Genomic DNA, 21,036 nt, shown 5'->3' on the forward strand with positions numbered 1-21,036 from the left:
GGGGCTCGCAGAGGAATCCCCGGGTAGAAGAAAAGTTCCTTTTTTTTGCAGGGGAGGAAGGGATCATTCCCAGTGACCCTACACTTTGGAGCTTCTGGTCCCTGCAGTCCATTGAGTTCTGATAAGAGTCCTGCAGCTTTAGAAAGCAGACGCTTTGCAAGGTTTTTCTTCTCCCCAGGGCGCCCAGAATTGCACTTCAGCTCCCCAGACTTCAGTTTGGAGACTCAAGGATTCCCAGCCAGGCTTTGAAGCTGCCAGGCTGTTCAATGCTCATCAAGCTGGCCAATGGCAACATTCACACTTGCCTCAAGCAGACAAGAGTTTTTCCTGACACCCCCAGGCTTTGAAGCTGCCAGGCTGTTCAATGCTCATCAAGCTGGCCAATGGCAACATTCACACTTGCCTCAAGCAGACAAGAGTTTTTCCTGACACCCCCAGGCTTTGAAGCTGCCAGGCTATTCAATGCTCATCAAGCTGGCCAATGGCAACATTCACACTTGCCTCAAGCAGACAAGAGTTTTTCCTGACACCCCCAGGCTTTGAAGCTGCAAGGCTGTTCAATGCTCATCAAGCAGGCCAATGGCAACATTCACACTTGCCTCAAGCAGACAAGAGTTCTTCTTCCCACTCACCCCAGGCAGGAAGCAGCCAGGCTTTGAAGCTGCAAGGCTATTCAATGCTCATCAAGCAGGCCAATGGCAACATTCACACTTGCCTCAAGCAGACACGAATTCTTTCTCCGAGCCCCAGACAGGAAGCAGCCAGGCTTTGAAGCCACAAGGCTATTCAATGCTAATCCAGCTGGCCAATGGCAACTTTCTCACTTGCCTCAAGCGGACACGAATTCTTTCTCCCATCCCCAGACAGGAAGCAGCCAGGCTTTGAAGCCGCAAGGCTATTCAATGCTCATCAAGCTGGCCAATGGCAATATTCACACTTGCCTCAAGCACACAAGAGTTCTTTCTCCGAGCCCCAGGCAGGAAGCAGCCAGGCTTTGAAGCTGCAAGGCTATTTAATGCTAATCATACCAACATAATCATACATCATACCAACCTGAGAGCCAGGAAGATAGTTCCACCTTGTCTCCTGTGCCATAGCAACATGCAATGCTATATATATATATATATATATATATATATATATATATATATATATATTTTCTTCAGAGGCTTTCAAACAGAAGCTGGATGACCATCCATCAAGGGTGCTTTGACTGTGATTTTCCTGCTTCTCTTCCAACTCGATGGTTCTATTACTCTAATACTCCATATACTACCCCAAACATTAAATAAGAAACTACTTATTTTCAGCATGGAAGACAACAACGCGTGATGAAACAAAATGCCATTTATTCAAGTACATCAGATTCCCACAGTAGCCAACAATCTGCAAAATTGAGTCCTTCCTACACATCAACACACATATCACCCCTATTCCGCCAAGTAAAAAGCAAGGGATTAAAAAATGCAGGGAATATGTGTTGAGTTGGAATAATCTACTGAGGATGTTTATTCAGGAGTACCGAAAAGAAATATTAAGCCGCTCGGTGAACACTTTCTGTCACCCTTAAAACACTGACCAGGTTTTTGCATTTTTTGCATATATTGTGTCCAAAATAGTTACTGAATGGCAAATGAGTAAACATGAGATACAGTTCAGACGATGCAATAAATGCTTCAAGTGTCTGTTGAGAAGTCAGGACTTGGGAAGGTTGTTGTCGTTGTGAATGTGAAATGAAAAATGGCCACAATTCTCTATCACAGTCTATATTGCGTGGTTTTATACATATGTAGCTATGTAACAGAAGCACCCATTGCAAAAGGCGCATAACGAGAGACAGGAGAGAGCATTCCAAAGCGCCAGATATCATGGCACGTTAGTCATTTCGTTGGCTGTTCTGTGCAATGATGTGACACCGGCCTCTTGTTGGATACACACATTGTGAAATGTCTCAATTGTATTTACTTTAGATGTTGCATCCATTTACGGAGGCCTACGTTTCCGAGTTAATTCCAAACCATGTTCATAATTACGATTGAAGAGCTTGCCAGATATATTTGCTGTCACAAATGCATTCACATCTGCCCAAAGAAACAGCGGTGCGCTTTCGTCGTGCAACTTAACGAACTTTTTCACAGAAAAAAAAATGGAAGGTGCATTTGAAAACTCCTAAAGCAGGCATGGGCACAGTTTGGCAAAGTTTTGGACTTCAACTTCCACAATTCTTAATAGAAATGGTGGGAGTTGAAGTCCAAAACACCCGGAGGGAGGGCCGGACTTTGCCCATGCCCGCCCCAAAGAAACAGACTCCAGGGCAGCAGCGTCGCTCAACGGTCCATGTCTTTATTTCACCTTAAGTTAAAGGCAGGCCAAGTACAGATGCTGTACATTAAATAGTATATATGCGCACATTAGGCAATAAGTGCTCCTAGGGTCTGTTTTGGAAGTCCAGCTTTGGTCCTCTCCAAGCGCAATCCACTCCTAATGGGATATTTGGGGTCAATAATTTAGATATAGAGCGAGCCGTCCGCCGGCCCCACGTAGCCGACTCCGATCAGCAGCACGTCAATGAGAGTCCAGATCCCCAAGCCGCCAAAGCTGAAGAGCTTGCCCAGCCCTTCCCGCCACTGGCCCAAGTAGAAGCGATCGGCTCCAAAGCCACCCAGGGTGATGCTGGGGAAGAAGCCACAAACAGAGGCCAAATGGCCATTAATAAAAAATAAAACTTTATTTATATACCGCCCTATCTCCTGGATGGGACTAAGGGCGGTTTACAGTCATAAAAGCAACACAAACATTACATAACAACATAATACACATTATTAAACAAAGTAAAATAATACAATTATAACAATAAATCACACTTACATGACCAGATCAAGGGGACGGGAACCATAAACCCAATATATTAAAATTAAGAAAAACAGTCAAAAGTTTGTTCTGGCTAATTGTTGTTTGGTTTTAAATTATGCTCTACTATGTTTTGCTACTATTTCAGTATTTTATTATACAGTAGAGTCTCACTTATCCAAGCTAAATGGGTCGGCAGAAGCTTGGATAAGCGTATATCTTGGATAATAAGGAGGGATTAAGGAAAAGCCTATTAAACATCAAATTAGGTTATGATTTTACAAATGAAGCACCAAAACATGTTAGACAACAAATTTGACAGAAAAAGTAGTTCAATACGCAGCAATGTTATGTTGTAATTACTGTATTTACGAATTTAGCACCAAAATATCACAATATATTGAAAACATTGACTACAAAAATGGCTTGGATTATCCAGAAACTTGGATAAGCGAGGCTTGGATAAGTGAGACTCTACTGTATTACTGTGTATAACTGTGTTTTATCTTGACGTATTTTATCTGCTGGTGATGTGTATTATGTATGTATTTTATTTCGGTTTGTTGTAATATATTGTATATGCATATAATATTAATAATATTATTTTGTAATACAAAATAATACTAATGATAAAATATAATAATGTTAATTATATATCATATATTACATGTAATATTAATAATAATATTACAATATATTGATAGAGTACAATATAGTAAATTATTGCCAGTATTGTGCTATGCTAATAATATAATATTGTATGTAAATTTAATTTGTAAGCTGCTCTGAGTCTCATTCAGGGTGAGAAGGGTGGCATATAAATGTATTAAATAAATAAATAAATAACTGGGCTTGGTCCCATGTTAGCCGTCCCAAGTCCCTTCAGGGAGATGGAGGCGGGGTACAAAAATAAAGTCATTGTTGTTGTTGTTGTTATTGTTGTTGTTGTTGTTGTTATTATTATTATTATTATTAATAATAATAATAATAATAATAATATACTAAAAACAATCAGAGCCAGGTAACACTTCCCAACCAAGGATTCCCCAGGCAGGATGCAGCCAGGCTTTGAAGCAGTCAGACTATTCAATGCTAATCAAGCTGGCCAGTGGCAACATTTCACACTTGCCTCAAACAGACAAGAGTTCTTTCTCCCTTGGGCATTCCACAGATAGATAGATAGATAGACAGACAGATAGATCTGTGCCTAGTTTCCAACAGACCTCACAACTTCTGAGGATGCCTGCCATAGATGTGGGCAAAATGTCAGGAGAGAATGCTTCTGGAACATGGCCAGACAGCCCAGAAAACTCACAGCAGCCCAGTGATTCTGGCCACAAAAGCCTTCGACAACACAACAACTGGTTGCTGGTTGATACTTTTTATCTATTGCTACAATGTTATTGTTTTATTTTGTTTACATTGTCAAATTGCTTTTTTATGTAATTACATTTTAACTGTGTTGTTGGGCTATTACATGTAATAGCTAAGAATATATCCCACCCCTCCACCCCCAAAGATATGGGTTTTTTTTATTCTGCATTTAAAGATGCTTTCAACAATCCCAAATCTTAATCATAACATGTACCAAATCTGCACTTGTTATTGACATAAATGAAAATATTAGGCATATCCCTCCCTATTCCCGATACTCAGAAGAGCTAATATGCTTAACAACCATGGGAGAATATCACAGAAAAAGGTAACAAATATAATCAATCCTCTGGACCAAACTGTCTAGTCCAAAACAAAAAAATAATGGAGTTAAATGGGAAATTAAAATGAGGTCATCCTCTGCCTACCTTAAAGCCAAGGCTGTTGACCATTTGTAGCCCCCAGTCCAGTTGCAATATAGCATCTTGGGGAAATTACGGTTGCCTTCAAACAAAAACAGGTTAATGCTTCTTACATATGACCAAAGTGAGGGGGAAAGAGTTTTTTGTTTGTTTGTTTGTTTTTTGTTTTGTTTTTTGCAGGGGGTGCTTTCAATGCCATTGAAATACATTCTATTTCTGAGAAATCAGAAGCTTTAAATGGGCTTTTGGTAGTCCAAAAAGGAGCCAAGCCATCCTTTCAGCACAGCAGAATAATTAGGACCTTGGACAGCTCTATGCAGGCCTGTAGCCAATCCTTTGAAGATTGGTTCCCAAAACATTGGTTTGGTTCTCCTAATGTTTTGGCCTTTATCTCCCAGCATTCTTAGCAGTTGGCCAAGCTGGATGCAGCTTTGGAGAACCAAAGTCTAGAACCCCAAAAGACCAATATTTGGGAAGCAAAGCTTTGGTCCCATCAACCGAGACTCAAACTGTTCAGCTCAGCTCAGAATAATCTATGGCAACGTTAAATGGATGCTTTGCCCCATATAATATACATAGGATGCACTTTACCTAAACAGTGGATATGATCCCGCACAGTGCAGTTGGCCAGGTATCGTTCCCGGGGACAAGAAACCGTCTTGCAGTTTGCAGGATTGGAACAAACATATTCGGCAGGAGGCAGCTGCCAGCAAAACTGGCAGGTCATGTTGATCATGAAGATCTTCTGACGAGTGTTATTCTCATCCTGTGTGGAAATAATTTGTGCCATAGATAAGCACAACATCTATATTAAGAGGCTATTGATAATTAAATGCCTCATTTTCTAACCTGTGGACAACATGACATTCTCAGTAGAAATGAAAGGCCTAAATCTGATTGTTTACTTTGGACCTGTTGTTAATTTACCAAATTCCTATTGATTCTGCGAATCTACTTGAGTTGGGATAAATGGATTCTATTCAAATTTCCAACATGATAATAATCAAGCTAGCCAAAAGGCCAATGCCATAATAATAGTAATACTACTACTACTACTAATAATAATAATAATAATAATAATAATCCAGCTTATATATCTCGTTTGCTGTGTCATACTGTGCCTTTGTGTCAATAATAATAATAATAATTTTACTTGTTGTAAGATGACTCCATGTCCTTTTGATAGCTAAATCCAAGGGTCAGAAAATAATATACAAGTGTTTGAGTTCTCCAGAACTCTTCCTTCTATAAAATAGTAAATGAAGCAAAAAAAAAAAAAAAGAGGGGTGAGCATTGTTTGCAATTAAATTATAAATTACTTACAACACAGTGAACCTGGGGTTTTACTTCGCATTCAAACAGGGCTGGTTTCCCATAGGTACAGGAGTAGTTGGTTCTGCAGGTCATGCATTCTGGGGGCAGCCGGCTGCAGGGCCCATTGCTAGGGCATCGAGTGACATAGGATGGAACAGCTGTAGTTTCTGTAGAATAAGGACCCCATAAAAATAATTTTAAAAGCCTTCAGTACGAACACCTGAAGCTCTGAGGTGTTGGTATTAAAAGCAATGTCATGTTTCCACTCAGTTCTATGACATCCAACTAAGAGTCTGAGTGTTGGCTACAACTCTAGAGATTAGGGTTTGATTCCTTCTTGGCCATGAAAACCCATTGAGTGATCTTGGGGGAGTCACACTCTCTCAGCCTACCAAAATACTGGGATAGCGTTGCTCTGACTCAGAAATAATTTGAAATCACAAACAAGATAGATAATAAAAAAGAAACTACTCCTTGTATGTATGCTCGAGAATGCTGTACTGTTCAAAGTAAGGAGATGTGAAAGCTTAATTTAAAAGTGTTCTAGGGAGGAATCATTTACAATTTTCCTAGAAGGGGGAGGAGAAAGCCTAAGACCAAATTAGCCGCTGTGTTTCACTTAAGTCTGGCGCGGCTACAGTGACGCGTGTCTTAACTATATCCAGTTGGATTACTGTAATGAGCTTTACACAGGATCCTTGTGAAGAAGCCATGGCTGCCCTGAGATCCCCAGGCTTGAATGGGGCTGAAAATAACAAAGTCTCTGGGAGGTCTCTCATTCATAGGGTCACAGTGAGACAAAATACAGCGGGCGGCCCATAGGAATAACAACAAAGAATGCAACAAAGCAACACTTTTTAACTGTGGGTGAGAACAGCAAGATGGTGGAATCATTACCTGGGACTTTAGACGCTGGGACCTGTGTGCTGGCAGGCTCCATAGCAGACACCTTGGGCAGCTGAGCATGCGGGTGATGCTCCAAGCTCAACGATCCTGGAGGGAAAGGGAGGAAAAACATACACAGAGACGCTCAAACTGAGCCCAGAAAAATGAATTCCTAATAGGAATCATGGCAGTTGAAGCCCATGGGAGGGCCGAAGTTTGCCCATGCCTGGTGTAAACCAAGGCATAAAGCATCAGTGTACGTTTATATGCCTTCAAGTCACCTGTTCACTTATAGGGTGTTGACTCTCATAGGTTTTCGTAGGCAAGGAAGACTCAGAGGCGGCTTGGCCAGTCCTTTCCTCTAATTATTATTATTATTATTACAATATTTTATGTATTTATTACAATATTTATACCCCGCCCTTCTTACCCAGCATGGGACTTATTATTATTATTATTATTATTATTATTATTATTATTATTATGTATCTGGAGGGCCCAAGTTTGCCTACGCCTGCTATAACACGAACTGCCTTACAACTGACCAGGAAGACTTCTGTCTTGGATTCGTTTTCAATCAATGTGTTTATCCTTATCCAGTCCACAACAGCTGACAGGCTCTGGTTCAGGGACTGAGATGCTTCCTTGACTTTTGATGGAAAGGATTAATATTAATATTAATATAATTTTTGCCTCTCTCTCTCTCTCTCTCTCTCTCTCTCTCTCTATATATATATATATATATATTGCACTATGCTCAAACTCATTGTTCTGATATGCTGTTTTATCTTGTTTTATGCTGATATATGGTTTTATTGTTTATATTGGTTTTATTGTATGACTGTTTATTATATGTGACATTGGGCTTGTTTCCCATGTGAGCCACTCCGAGTCCCCCTGGGGGAGATGGAGCAGGATATAAAAATAAAAGTATTATTATTAATATTAATATTGTGTTACTGTGAGTTTTCCGGGCTGTGTGACCAAGCTCCAGAAGCATTCTCTCCTGACGTTTAACCCACCTCTACAGCAGGCATCCTCAGAGGTTGTGAAGTCTAGGCAAGTGGCGTGTTTATATATCTGTGGAATAATGTCCAGGGTGGGAAAAAGAAAGAACTCTTGCCTGTTGGAGAAATGTGGCAACTGGTCATCTTGATTAGCATTGCATCTTAAAAGCCTGGCTGTTACCTGCCTGGGGATTAAGATTTTTAACATATCTATCCCTCCCACCCCCAACCCCAATTTAGGCCTCTCTCCCTCCCCCTCCTTCCCCTGGTGATGATAATAAATATAAACAAACAACAACAACAGCTCCTTCTCCTCCCTCCCCCCCCCCCTTGACTGACCTCGGCCAGAGAGGACGTAGAGCTGCGAGAGGAAAAGGGCGACGCGGCAGAGTCTCTTCAGGGCCCGCAGCAAAGCCACCGCCAGCGCCGCCATCTTGCCCTCATCCGGGGAGTTCCGCTAGACCCCTCCCACTTGGGCTGTCAGGCATCTCCGGCTGGGCGCACGCGCAATAGGTCCAAAGCAGCCTTCGCTTCCCTTTCGCAATGCGCTCTGCTGCCGCCATCAGGGCATGACAAGCACTGCATGACAAGCGGCATGACAAGCACTGAAGCGCCAACCTTTCTTTTCTCCAGCATTGAATTCAGTGGGTTGCTGCGAGTTTTCCGGGCTGGAAGCATTCTTTCCTGACGTTTCACCCACATCTATGGCAGGCATCCTCAGAGGTTGTGAGGTCTGTTGGAAACCAGGCAAGTGGGGTTTATATGTCTGTGGAATGATGTCCACCGTGGGAGAAAGAACTAATAATAATAATATTTATTTATTTATTAATTATTCAGACTTATATGCCGCCACTCCCCTAGGGCTCAGGGCCCTAGGAATATATTATTTTATAACCCATAATATTATAATGTAATACAATATTATGCTAATAATATTACAATATACAGTAGAGTCTCAGTTATCCAAGCCTCTGGATAATCCAAGCCATTTTTGTAGTCAATGTTTTCAATATATCTTACAACATAACATTACTGCGTATTGAACTGCTTTTTCTGTCAAATTTGTTGTATAACATGATGTTTTAGTGCTTAATTTGTAAAATCATAACCTAATTTGATGTTTAATAGGCTTTTCCTTAATCCCTCCTTATTATCCAAGATATTCGCTTATCCAAGCTTCTGCTGGCCCGTTTAGCTTGGATGAGACTCTACTGTAATATTAATTATATATTAAATGTAGTATTACTAATAATATTACCATATAATGATATACAGTACAGTCTCACCTATCCAAGCTAAACGGGCTGGCAGAACCTTGGATAAGCGAATATCTTGGATAATAAGGAGGAATTTAAAAAAAGCCTATTAAACATCAAAATAGGTTATGATTTTACAAATTAAGCACCAAAACATCATGTTATACAACAAATTTGACAGAAAAAGTAGTTCAATACGCAGTAATGTTATGTTGTAATGACTGTATTTACAAATTTAGCACCAAAATATCACGATATATTGAAAACATTGACTACAAAAATGGCTTGGATAATCCAGAGGCTTGGATAAATGAGGCTTGAATAAGTGAGACTACTGTAGTACAATATAGTAATTTAATGCTTATATTGTGCTATGCTAATAATATATTGTATGTACATTTGATCTGTAGGCCGCTCTGGGCCCCTTTGGGGTGAGAAGAGCAGGATATAAATGTAGTAAATAAATAAATAACTATTGCCTGCCATAGATGTGGGTGAAATGTCAGAAGAGAATGCTTCCGGAACATGGCCATATAGCCTGGAAAATTCACAGCAACCATGAATGCCTTCGACAACAAATTTACAGGTTGCTTTCCTATTATTCCTCTAGATAAATCGTCTTAATAGCAAAACACTTCCCCTAATTATTTAACCAAAATATCACTTAATCTGAGACTGGTTCAGATTTTCCATTTATTTCTCCGGCACATATAAGCTACGAAATGCTTTCCACAGGCGACATTACTTCAAATAAGAAAATGAACTTGCTAAGACAGGAAATGATTGTGGATATTTTATTGGACCAAAAAGGAGAGGCAAAACATACATGTCACACTTCAAAGATCCATTGAAAAGCCTCCAAGAGAATCTGCCTACAGATCCCCGAATGGTATAGAATTTGACATTAACTGAAAGGCAAAGGATTTGGCTGGATGCTGGGCTCATTCAGCAACCAAACCTGGTGGCAAGGCATTGAAAACATTAAAGTCTCTATCTTAAAGTACAATGGCTCAAACAGGATCGAAATACTTTTGTCTACATGACCATAAATATTCTATTTCAAGGGTTCCTTGCTCTCCTTATTAGTCAATAGCAGCAATGGCATGTATAAATAACATTCTCCTAGATTGAATTGCGGAGTACAGAAGCCAATTTGCTAAAAAACAAGAGTGGGATTTATTTCCACATAGAAATGTTTCAGACAGACGAGTAAGGACTAGAATTCTTCTTCTGCGTGTAAAGTGTGCAGAGCCTTCAACGTCTTCAGTTTTGCGATGGCGGACGTGACGGAAACTTCCCCGTGGATCTTGTTGTCCCTCGTGCGCACATTCACCGTGCGGTCGGCTTTCTCCTTTTCTCCAACCACTGGAAAGGGAACGTAATGTGTCATTTTAATTTTATTTAGAAAAGGGAAGGGAAACAAGATAAAAACACAAACACACTTTTAGATATATAAAACTAAAAGAAATATGCAATTATATGGTATCTACTACTGCAAGGCTACAACTAAATTATTTTGAAATAACAAAACAAGGAGACAAAAAATGAAACAGACCTGTCCACACAGAAACAAAACATGTACGTATCAACTTCCCACTTGCTACCTGATGGGTTTTATCCCTTATTTCTCTATTGCCTTTAAATGCTAACACATATACAGTAGAGTCTCACTTATCCAAGCTGAACGGGCCGGCAGAAGCTTGGATAAGTGAATATCTTGGATAATAAGGAGGGATTAAGGAAAAGCCTATTAAACATCAAACTAGGTTATGATTTTACAAATTAAGCACCAAAACATGTTATACAACAAATTTGACAGAAAAAGTAGTTCAATATGCAGTATTGCTATGTAGTAATTACTGTATTTACGAATTTAGCACCAAAATATCATGATATATTGAAAACATTGACTACAAAAATGGTTTGGATAATCCAGAACATTGGATAAGCGGGTCTTGGATAAGTGAGACTCTACCGTATTCTTGCTTCTACTTTTAGAATCACTATACTAACTTATGATTTCCAGTTGCCAAAGCCTTTAAAATTAAATCAAACGTACCAAAAATAAAATTATACTGAGCCAGCTGAGCATTTCTTATCTTCTTATTCAAAGTGCAGCTCTGATCTAGATCAACGTCCGCCATGAATCCAGCCTCAAAGAAGTCACTGCACACCTAAAAGGGCAAAAAATGGCTGATATTATCACTTAAGACTATTATCTCTGGGCCAAAACTGTACATGATATTCAAACGGTAAGCGTGTTCTTGTGTAATAAGTGGAACAACTACAAGGTGCTGTATGGATCTCAAGGCCTTTACACCTACAGAGTTCAAGAAGTTGTAATAATAAACAAATATGCACGAATAGCACCAAACAATTCGGTTTAAACTACAAGTTAGGCTCTTTCTTCTAAACAAAAATTACGTTGAAATATTACAGTATAGTTACACAATGCTATTAGTACATAAAGGGAAAGGCCGAACGGAAACAATCCTGAGAGAGGAATACAAAGATAAAAACCTAATGTAAATCTGGTGTCAATTCTGTCAATTTTCTGCAAACGCTGAGGCCTTACCTGCTGAGCATATTCTTCGCAGGCTGGGCCAACAGGAACTACCATCACCTGCCGGGGAGAGAGCCAGAAAGGCCTGGCCAAAATAAGGATGGCAGTGAGCAAACCTTAACAACACTGAGCCAAAATCAATTTAAATTCAATGTATTTAACCTCATTGAGTTTAATGGTTCAGACTCCTGCAGTTTGCACTCCGGTCACAGGGAGCCTTCTGCTCTGTGCTGCTCTGAAAACTCTTCCTAATTACTATACATCATCTTACGTACCATTTTCCACCATAGTTTTCTGCCAGAATAGCGATCATTCGCTCCACCGACCCCAGAATAGCTCTATGGATTATAACAGGCCTTTTCTTGTCATCTCTGTCTTTCCTGTGAAAGAAATGTCAAAAAAGGGAATACATGAAATACTACAGTTTTTGTCTTCTCCCTGCTACACAAACACTGCAGTTTTCTCTTCCTCCAGCTTTCAATATTGCAACAGGAAATTTGCAATACATGACTACTCGTAGCTTCCCCTTTTGCAAACTTACCCTACATATGTGAGATTAAACCTGAGGGGCAGCTGGAAGTCAAGCTGGATCGTAGCACACTGATGGTAGCGCCCAATGGCATCCCTGATGTTAATATCAATCTGCAAAGGACCACATTGACCATCATTAGAGTATTTTTCACAACTGAAAGCTTCAGTAAGAACATAGTTTCAGGTCCAGTTTTACTAACCTTGGGACCATAAAATGCTCCATCTCCAGGATTTAGCTTCCAAGGCTCCCCAAAATCATCTAGGCTGTTTTGAAGTTGCTAAGAAGAAGAAAAACGTTGAAGTACCAGTAACATAAGTGCCAGTTATGAAGGATTTGCCCTCCAGAGTTATGCTTTTATAGCCAATTGGTCCTCTGCTATCAGCTGCGTAACATAGCGTGAATAAAACTTATATAATAGCAGTAACATGTGTGTTCAATACTGAATAAAGTATGAGGGAGGCCGAAAACTTCGTTCAGGAACAGAACAGAACAACATTTGAGTATTAAATGAGTATTAAATCTCTATCTGTCTCACCTTCTCTGCCTGATCCCAAACTTCCTTCTCCCCTAAGAAGTTATCTGGTCTTGTGGAAAGATATAGTTGAAAAGTAAAACCAAACACAGCATATACAGACTGTAAGAAGTCCAGGCAGCCTTTCATCTCCTCTTCGATCTAAAATTTAAAAAGTAAACATTTTACAATTATGCGAAATTCCAAAATTAAAGGCAGGTCTTACATAAAAGCTATCACATTTTAGCATGAGGGTGAGGTAACGCTCCCAACGTAGATTCTCACCTGCTCCATTGTGCAAAAAATATGGGCATCATCCTGCTGGAAGCGGCGAACCCGAGTCAAACCACTCAGAGTCCCTGAAAGTTCATTCCGGTGAAGAACCCCAAAGTCAGCAAGTCTTAAAGGCAGCTCCCTCCAGGAACGAGGGCGATGGGCAAACATCAGGCTAAAAGAGATGTTGTTAAAACAGTTTGTTAGGTCAAACAACCATATTTGGCTCCACTTTATGTACATGTCCCCGTTGGATCTTGCTTTTCTTCCTAAATATTTTTTTTTTGCATTTTTACAATTACTAAACATAACCAAGAGCAATAATGAGAAGAATCACAAACCAGTGTCCAGGACAGTTCATTGGTTTCAGGGCAAACGTTTCTTTCTCTGCCTCGAAAGAAAACATATTTTCATTGTAGTGCTGCCAATGACCAGATGTTTCCCAGAGCTTAATGTTATAGACATTTGGAGACACAACTTCTGTGAAGTTACGCCGGTTATATTCTTCCTGCGAGTAAAAAAGAAAAGCTGTGAATCTAATTCTTTCATAAGTGATGGATAAGCTCCTTCTAGTCAACAAAGTAACCATCCCTTGCATTAAAAAAGTTTTGTATAACAATATTAAACTATTGACTCACTTTGATAAATTTGATGAGTGTATTATAGATAAAAGCACCTCTGGGGAGAAAGAAACAGCTTCCAGGACTCAGTTCATGAAAGAAGAAGAGCTCTTGTTCCTATGGCATACAAACAATCGTAAGAGATGAAAAGGAAGTAAACAGGGATGCAAGCAATCTCTCATTTTTCTACAGATAAATCAAGCAGGAATGGAAATAGAATTGCTAAGCAGTGAGTGACAATATAACAGTTGCAGAGAGGAAAAAACCCACAAAATGCAACAAGGACAGTTGGATGTTGCTAGCCAGTGTCCAACCCTTCTATGGTTCAAGTCCTTCAGGAATTATGGGAGACTCATTTCTGTTTATTGCTAATGTAACTTAAAAGTCAAATTTCTACCTTTCCAATTTTTCTGTGATCCCGGTTTTTTGCCTCCTCCTGGAATTTTTCCCACTCCTTCATCATTTTGTTGTCTGGGAAAGATATGCCGTAAATTCTCTGCAGTGTTTCCATGTCGGCTTTGCCCTCCCAATAGGTGGATGAATTCTGTTGCATAAAACATGATCTCAAATTGGGGTTAAACGTAAACGGCGCTCAAGAAAAAAAAAACTTGATCTTGCCATCTGATCAGCTGAGCCCTTTGTAGTGACATTAAGTGCCTTTGATCACTTTGCAAACCAAAGCATGCAATCCTACATGCATTTAATGAGGGATAAGATCTGCATACAGTCTTTGTTCTGTGAGCTACATCATCTTCCATTATCTGAATGTATCCTGCTCTCTTAAATGCCCCTCGTCTTCCTCCCATCTGTTGTAATTAGCCATGAAACTAAGCTCAAAAGTCTAATTAAATATAACTGGAATGGTCACATTTGTTCCACATTTATCATCACTTTTATTTTATTTCACATCTATCTTCACTATCTCAGACCATTTCCCTAAGGTAGAGACTTCCCCATTTGTATTCCCATAATGAACACCAGCAATGCTATCCATATAACAATGGCTCAAAGATCCTAATTTCCCAGCAAACATTCACATGATAGAACTGAAAAAACTTACTTAATCAAGAGCTGCATTTCAGTGGAAATGCACCGCAATGTTTAGAGATAACCTACTCTGAATATTAGATGCTGCAGGGACAAACAAAGCAAGGATGGCTGTGCCCAGCTTCACCAGCTCCCAAAGGCACCTGGCTGACTGCTGTCAAAAGAAGAAATCTCGGTCTGACCCACCAAAGAATACATAAAGCCAGGCTGACGTTACATGAAATATCGTTCTGGGAAAACATCTGACCATCCCAATTTTCAGCACTGCCACCTCCTGCTCCCACTTCTTTTAAGACTTGCCTTTTTTGTCACCTTAAATTATGAACCAGGGCTGTAACACAGCAAGGGAAACATCTGGAAGCTGATCCGCTAAGACAGAAGGATTGCGCCCTATCTTCCCACAGCCAAACACTGCTATCGGCTTGGTAGTTCAGATTCCGGAACTCACAAATAAAATGTAAATCAAACAACAGTGCAATCTTCTTTGCAAAAAAGCACCAGGAGCTATAAAGAGGGCGGAAAGCCTGTCTGCCTGAACAGATTAGCGGTTCCCCTCTGAGTAGAGGACGGATGTTTCCCTTACAGACGTTAATTCTTTTGATATTTCCTGAGTCACTTTTTAAAATAAACATACATTAGAAGAAACTTTCAATAGCAGCCTTCCTAGGGTGTGGAGTGCACGTGACAATATGGGGGCTGTTTCCAGACCTAAGGAAGACCACTCAGAAAGATCACAGGCCTTTCTTTAGTTAATAAAAATTTTAAAAGTCCCCTCACCTTAAAAATCTTTAAGGCTTTGATTTTCCCTGTGTGTCTCACATGAGGGCCTCTGCATAAGTCGATCAACGGACCACATCTATTGAAAGATATAGTTCAAACAGAATTTGCTTCAGGTATATTAATACAAATATGACATCTATTATGCTCAGATTAATAAGATGATCAAAAGATAATATATGTGGTCGCACATGTAATTGCTTTATACTGAATGTCTTCAATTACTATTCTTGCAGTGAAAACAGACATTCAGGCATCATACAAAAGTAAAGTTTATCCTTTCACATAGGCAGTAAATAATCCATAGTTAAGAACTGTGCTTGTTTAAACCTCCCCTTCTTATAGCTCTCAACTTTGTTAATTAACATGCATTTCCATGAGTTCAGGAAATTGGAATACTATAATTTCTCAATTTAGACATCATCCTTGAATATATAATAAAAACTTAAATTGTATATATATCTTTACCTATACACTGTTGTTGTTGGCGTGTCAACTTTCTCATTCAGGATTCGACATTTGAATGTGTTGTACTATACAGACAGGGGAGGGTAGGAAAGAAGAGAGAAAACAAAGTGATTTTATTTTCACATATGCAAAAATTTAATGTTTTGTACCAAGTCAGGATCTTGTCCTCTTGCCCCTTTATCAAAAATTATTTATTTATTTATTCCCATCATTTCTATCCTGCCCTTCTCACTCAAAGGGACTCAGAGCGGCTTACAAAACTGGCAGAATTCGATGCCAATACACAACAATACAAAAGAATAAAACATAAGCAGTTAAAAACAGTTAAACAAATTAGCAATATGTAATATACAGATTTAAAACAATACAAAATACTTGAGCCATTTATCCACAAAACCTTGTACATAAACCTTAATCCAGACCGAATCGAAGACAACAAAACTTATTCTTTGAACGCTTCCTCGCATAGCCAGGTCTTCACTTTCTTTCTAAAACTCAAAAGGGATGGAGCCTGCCGGATGTCACTAGGGAGGGAATTGAAAAGGTTCTACAGCAGCTCCCTGGATTTGTATTGTTGTGTGTCTTTAAGTTATCTCCAATTTCTAGCAACCCTAAGGCAAGCTTGTCGTGAGATTTCTTGGCTTTCCCCTTTGGCTGAGAGAATTTAACTTGCCCAAGGCCACCCAGTAGGCTTCCAAGGCTAAATGGGGATTTGAACTGTGGTCCACAAAGCCATAATCCAACACTTAGACCACTAGACTAGCTATTAGGAATTGTGAGAGTTGAAATCCAAGTTTGCCCATGGCTGCACTACAGTTCTGGCTCTCCACAGATTCTCCAGCAAGAGCCTTTCCATGTCCATTACTTGAGATCCTTCTAACTGGAGATGCTGGGATTGTGCCTAGGACCTTCTATATGGAAATGTGGCCCCTCCCCTCCAATGCTATTTAAATAGAGCAGCAGTCTTCCAGTCTAGTCTCTGCAAAACCTTCAGATGAATCAACAAATATCTTCTTGGGTAATTCATTCAGACATAACCCTGGAGTCTGAAATTCCTACCAGCAAAATTATATGTTATGAAATATGCCAGGGAAGCTTGGCAGAGATGGGTCGGCAGTGTATTAAGTTATATTAAGCACAGTGTCTCTCAGAAAACAGCTTCATCATACATAAAGGCGGAGGTCACCGGGGCCAATGCTACTGTAGGCAAAACCAGTCTCCTGCTCTCAGCACAAGCAGGATGAATTGCACCCCAAGAAGAAACTAATTATAGGAGCAAGGAACACATGTTCATTTCTTGCTAACACAAGTTTTCACCAGGTTCCGGTCCCTCTGGAGATTCATTTTATGTAAAGGCAGTAAGCAGGTACCGACAAGTATATAAATAGAGGTTTGCAAATAGAGGGGTACCTGCCTTCCAATTATAACATTCAGAACAATGTTTCCATCAGGTAATTTCCAGCCTTAGAAAAAAAACAGACTCACTTTAAACATATCCAGCAGGACCTCCTTGCGGACTTCTAGCCTCTCAAAAACCTGCTTCTCCTTTATGATGTTTTTACATATATTCTCCAGAGTTGGAAATTCTGTGCTAGATACACATCTACACAAAAGAAGGGCCAAAAATCATAAATCAAACTGTGCACAGAGCAGGAAATAAAAGTACGTGAAAGAGAGGAGAATGTATTCTTCTTGCGATGTAGGAGCAGTACCTGTTTTCCATGTGCATATCATAATAAAAACCATTCTCAATGGGAGGTCCATAGCACAAGCATCCACCGTAATAGTTTTCCATGGCTTCTCCAAGGATGTGAGCACTAGAATGCCAATAAACCTACATTAAAGGAGGGAAAAGATGGCCTTACAGTACCATTTTCTCTGATTAGAGCCAAGTTAAGCAAATGTTTTTGTCCTTTATTACAAAACTACAGAACTCATAGCCATATTATAGCATTCATAAAGAGAGTTAGTGCTTCTTTTAGGTCCTCCTGGGGATGGAGTAAGCTCTTGTTTGTTGCCTCTCTATTCAGAGAAGGGGATGGTTCCTTTTTGGAGTTAAGGCACAGGACTTACACTGGCACACTGAATCAGTTTTTAACTAATTTTTTTTAGATTTATATATGCGTGTTTAGGATAAATTGTTTTACAAAGTGGTTGAGGGAGGGGAGAAAAGTGGTACATACTGCTTGAGCTTCTTCACTATCAAAGGGAAGCAGCTCCAGAATGGCATCTCCTTCCATTGGCCGGTCTAGATCCCATAATTCTCCATTCACTTTGGCAATGACAGTGTTATCAGCAAGTCCTCGGCTAAAGATAATAAAGACATGCAAAAAAAAAAAAAACTCTTGCCATCATGTGCAGAGACGCAAACAAAACCTTTGTAAAATGTGTTTTCCTTTGACACCCACAAAATTTGTAATTCTACATTTGCAGAGAGTTAGACTGTGGACACGACTGGTAGAAGAGTAAAAAACTTAATGCATGTAAAATTAATAGTTCTGCATACATTGGAGTCTTAGGGTACATCAAAGGCTATATTTCTCCAATTTCATTTCCCTTTTGCCCCAGTTCTTATATTTTGCTCTTCATCATTCACAGACACACACAATTGCCTTTGACATCTAAAGATGCCACTTGATGCATCTGCTTAATCTGATTCCAACTCACCATAGCTCATGTGGTCATTTGTTCTTGTAAACTTACCTGATTCCTAATGCTATTTGATATGGTGTTGTTTTCCAGGATTCCCCTTCGACTTGCTTCCCATCAGCCAGAGTGATTTTGATCAGTCTGCTTTGGGTGGATGCTCTGGAAGCAAGGAGTGCATCGTGCTCCTTCTTCAAAGTTTCATACAGCTTCAACCGATCTTTGATGAAACTTAGCTCCTTTTCTGGCTGCAACAAATGGCAAAGCAGTATGATCTCACTAGTCCATTCAAACTTACGGGCCTCATTTCATCTCATACGCCATTCCTATTATAATGAATTGAGGGTGTATAAGTTCATGGTGCACCCCCATTTTGCTACCCATCAACCTATTTCACAGTTTATTCTATGGCCCCTTCTACACTGCCATATAATCCAGTCAATCCACATTATCTGCTTGGAACTGGGTTATATGAATCTACACTGCCATGTAATTCAGTTCCAAGATGATATGGGTTTTATATGGCAGTGTAGAAGGGTCCTAGCTTTCATCCACTATAGCTGAATAGACATGGACCAAAACAGAAAACTACTGGACTTAACATTAATCAGAACAGCATTTAATGTCTTGATTCTGGTGTTTTTTTTTAAATACTGGTAGCCAGATTGTGTTCATTTTCATGGTTTCCTCCTTTCTGTTGAAACTGTCCACCAGCTTCTTGTGGATTTCAATGGCTTCTCTGCGTCGTCTAACATCGTGGTTGTGAGAGTGGTCCAGCATTTCTGTGTTCTCCAACAATATGCTGTGTCCAGGTTGGTTCATCAAGTGCTCTGCTATGGCTGATTTCTCTGGCTGATTTAGTCTGCAGTGCCTTTCATGTCCCTTGATTCATGTCTGGCCAATGCTGTGTTTGGTGGACCATATGTAGACTTGGCCACAGCTGTACAGTATACGGTAGGCTCCTGCAGAAGTGAGAGGATCCTTCCTGTTTTGTCCTTTGCTGAACGTAGCATTTATTGGATTTTCTTGGTGGGTCTGTAGATAGTTTGTAGGTTGTGTCTTTTCATCAGCTTCCCTAAGTGGTCAGTGGTTCCCTTTATTATTATTATTATTATTATTATTAGAAACACAACAAGATGAGTCCATAACAGACACTCTGCTGGCTGTTGTATTGGATCACACATCGGACACTTCCCAAGTGTCTAGGACTGTGTGATGTATCGGCGAATAACGCGTGCAGATCCCAGTAAGGTGGCCTTCTGCAGCTGGCAGATGGTAATTGTGTTTAAGTGCAGGCCCAGGCCTTTAGGCACTGCACCCAGTGTGCCGATCACCACTGGGACCAACTTGAATGGCTTGTGCCAGAGTCTTTGCAGTTCGATCTTTAAATCCTCATATTGTGTCAGCTTTTCCAGTTGTTTTTCTTCAATCTTGCCGTCATCTGAGATTGCGACATCGACAATCCATACTTTGTTTTTTAATACGATCATGAGGTCTAGAGTATTGTGCTCCAAAACTCTGTCTGTCTGAATTCGGAAGTCCCAGAGCAGCTTGACATGGTCATTCTCTGTAACCTTTTTCCGACTTGTGATCCCACCAGTTCTTATTATTATCATCATTATTATGATTATTATTATTTCTAGCATGTATTATTAAGATTATTATTTCTAGCATTTATTATTATTATTATTATTATGAGTTTCTTCCCCTTCCTGCACTAATAATAGTAGTAACGATGGATATAATACTCTCTCCCTCTGGAGTTAGGTGGTTCAGATTCATTGCATGGCGACCTACCTGGGGGCCTGCCTTTCCTTTGGCGCATGCGCGTTCGGCGCTGAGGCTCCTCCGGAGGTGGGCCAGGCGGTAGCGGAGCTTCTCGTTCTCGGCCCGCAGCGCTTCCAGCTCCGGGGAGGAGGAGAAGGAAGAAGCCAACGGAGCGCTGAAGGCCAGGCCCGGCTCCTTGAGGCGCTCAATCTCGGCCGCCAAGCAGCGGATCTCCCGCTCCTGGCGCTCTAACCGGGAGGCGATTAGGCCCTCAGCCGCCATTTCCCCAATGCCTGGAGGCCCCGCCCCCTCCTGCCTTCTCAGCCAATAGCGCGGCGCCATTTCGGCTTCCCTCGGAGACAGGCAGCTGAGGGAGAGGGAGGAGCCTATTTGTGCTCCGCCTATAAAAGCCTGTGTGGATTTGAACTCAGGCCCATTCTGCAGTGTCCTATGTAATGCAGTTCAAAGCAGGTTTTATGTCACAGTGTAAAGCAATGCATGGCTATCAGCCTCCTCCCAGTAGACTTAAATCAATGAGAACTAACACTCCTCTCAATGTTACCCCAGCAACAGCAAGAATATCCCAGCTTGTCAACATCTCCTTTCAACCCTTTCACATTACAGTAGAGTCTCGCTTATCCAATTTTCTGGATTATCCAACGTAGTCTGCCTTTTAGTAGTCAGTGTTTTTGTAGTCAATGTTTTCAATACTTTGCAATGTTTT

General features: G+C 40.3%; 2 protein-coding genes across 2 annotated transcripts; both read right to left on the reverse strand.

The window, feature by feature from the left end:
• Positions 1 to 1,332: 1,332 nt before the first annotated feature.
• Positions 1,333 to 8,351, reverse strand: tm2d3 (TM2 domain containing 3). Its single transcript, XM_008122081.3, has 6 exons — positions 8,192 to 8,351; positions 6,858 to 6,953; positions 5,970 to 6,127; positions 5,238 to 5,412; positions 4,653 to 4,728; positions 1,333 to 2,673 (listed from the first exon to the last, which is right to left on the reverse strand). The coding sequence occupies exons 1-6, from the start codon at positions 8,283 to 8,285 to the stop codon at positions 2,508 to 2,510; spliced, it is 765 nt and encodes a 254-aa protein (XP_008120288.1). The 5' UTR covers positions 8,286 to 8,351; the 3' UTR covers positions 1,333 to 2,507.
• Positions 8,352 to 9,888: 1,537 nt separating this feature from the next.
• Positions 9,889 to 20,629, reverse strand: tars3 (threonyl-tRNA synthetase 3). Its single transcript, XM_062963318.1, has 18 exons — positions 20,343 to 20,629; positions 18,603 to 18,793; positions 18,083 to 18,206; positions 17,612 to 17,733; positions 17,385 to 17,502; positions 15,900 to 15,964; positions 15,432 to 15,510; positions 14,005 to 14,151; positions 13,626 to 13,724; positions 13,329 to 13,495; positions 13,000 to 13,162; positions 12,739 to 12,876; positions 12,403 to 12,480; positions 12,213 to 12,313; positions 11,947 to 12,051; positions 11,684 to 11,756; positions 11,168 to 11,282; positions 9,889 to 10,473 (listed from the first exon to the last, which is right to left on the reverse strand). The coding sequence occupies exons 1-18, from the start codon at positions 20,592 to 20,594 to the stop codon at positions 10,325 to 10,327; spliced, it is 2,286 nt and encodes a 761-aa protein (XP_062819388.1). The 5' UTR covers positions 20,595 to 20,629; the 3' UTR covers positions 9,889 to 10,324.
• Between the last annotated feature and the right edge of the window lie 407 nt (positions 20,630 to 21,036).

This window comes from Anolis carolinensis, unplaced genomic scaffold (assembly GCF_035594765.1).
Source record: "Anolis carolinensis isolate JA03-04 unplaced genomic scaffold, rAnoCar3.1.pri scaffold_11, whole genome shotgun sequence".
Taxonomy (NCBI): domain Eukaryota; kingdom Metazoa; phylum Chordata; class Lepidosauria; order Squamata; family Dactyloidae; genus Anolis; species Anolis carolinensis.

What these genes read in the sequence shown, in the direction of transcription:
- tm2d3 (XM_008122081.3), bottom strand. Translation starts at nt 8,285, where the DNA reads ATGGCGGCGCTGGCGGTGGCTTTGCTGCGGGCCCTGAAGAGACTCTGC. An exon ending in CTACGTCCTCTCTGGCCGAG is followed by an intron (nt 6,954 to 8,191) that starts GTCAGTCAAGGG and finishes CTTTCCCTCCAG; the next exon opens with GATCGTTGAGCTTGGAGCAT. An exon ending in TCAACAGCCTTGGCTTTAAG is followed by an intron (nt 2,674 to 4,652) that starts GTAGGCAGAGGA and finishes CTTCTTCCCCAG; the next exon opens with CATCACCCTGGGTGGCTTTG.
- tars3 (XM_062963318.1), bottom strand. Translation starts at nt 20,594, where the DNA reads ATGGCGGCTGAGGGCCTAATCGCCTCCCGGTTAGAGCGCCAGGAGCGG. An exon ending in CAAATAGCATTAGGAATCAG is followed by an intron (nt 18,207 to 18,602) that starts GTAAGTTTACAA and finishes TATTATCTTTAG; the next exon opens with CCGAGGACTTGCTGATAACA. An exon ending in ATGAACTGTCCTGGACACTG is followed by an intron (nt 13,163 to 13,328) that starts GTTTGTGATTCT and finishes CATCTCTTTTAG; the next exon opens with CCTGATGTTTGCCCATCGCC.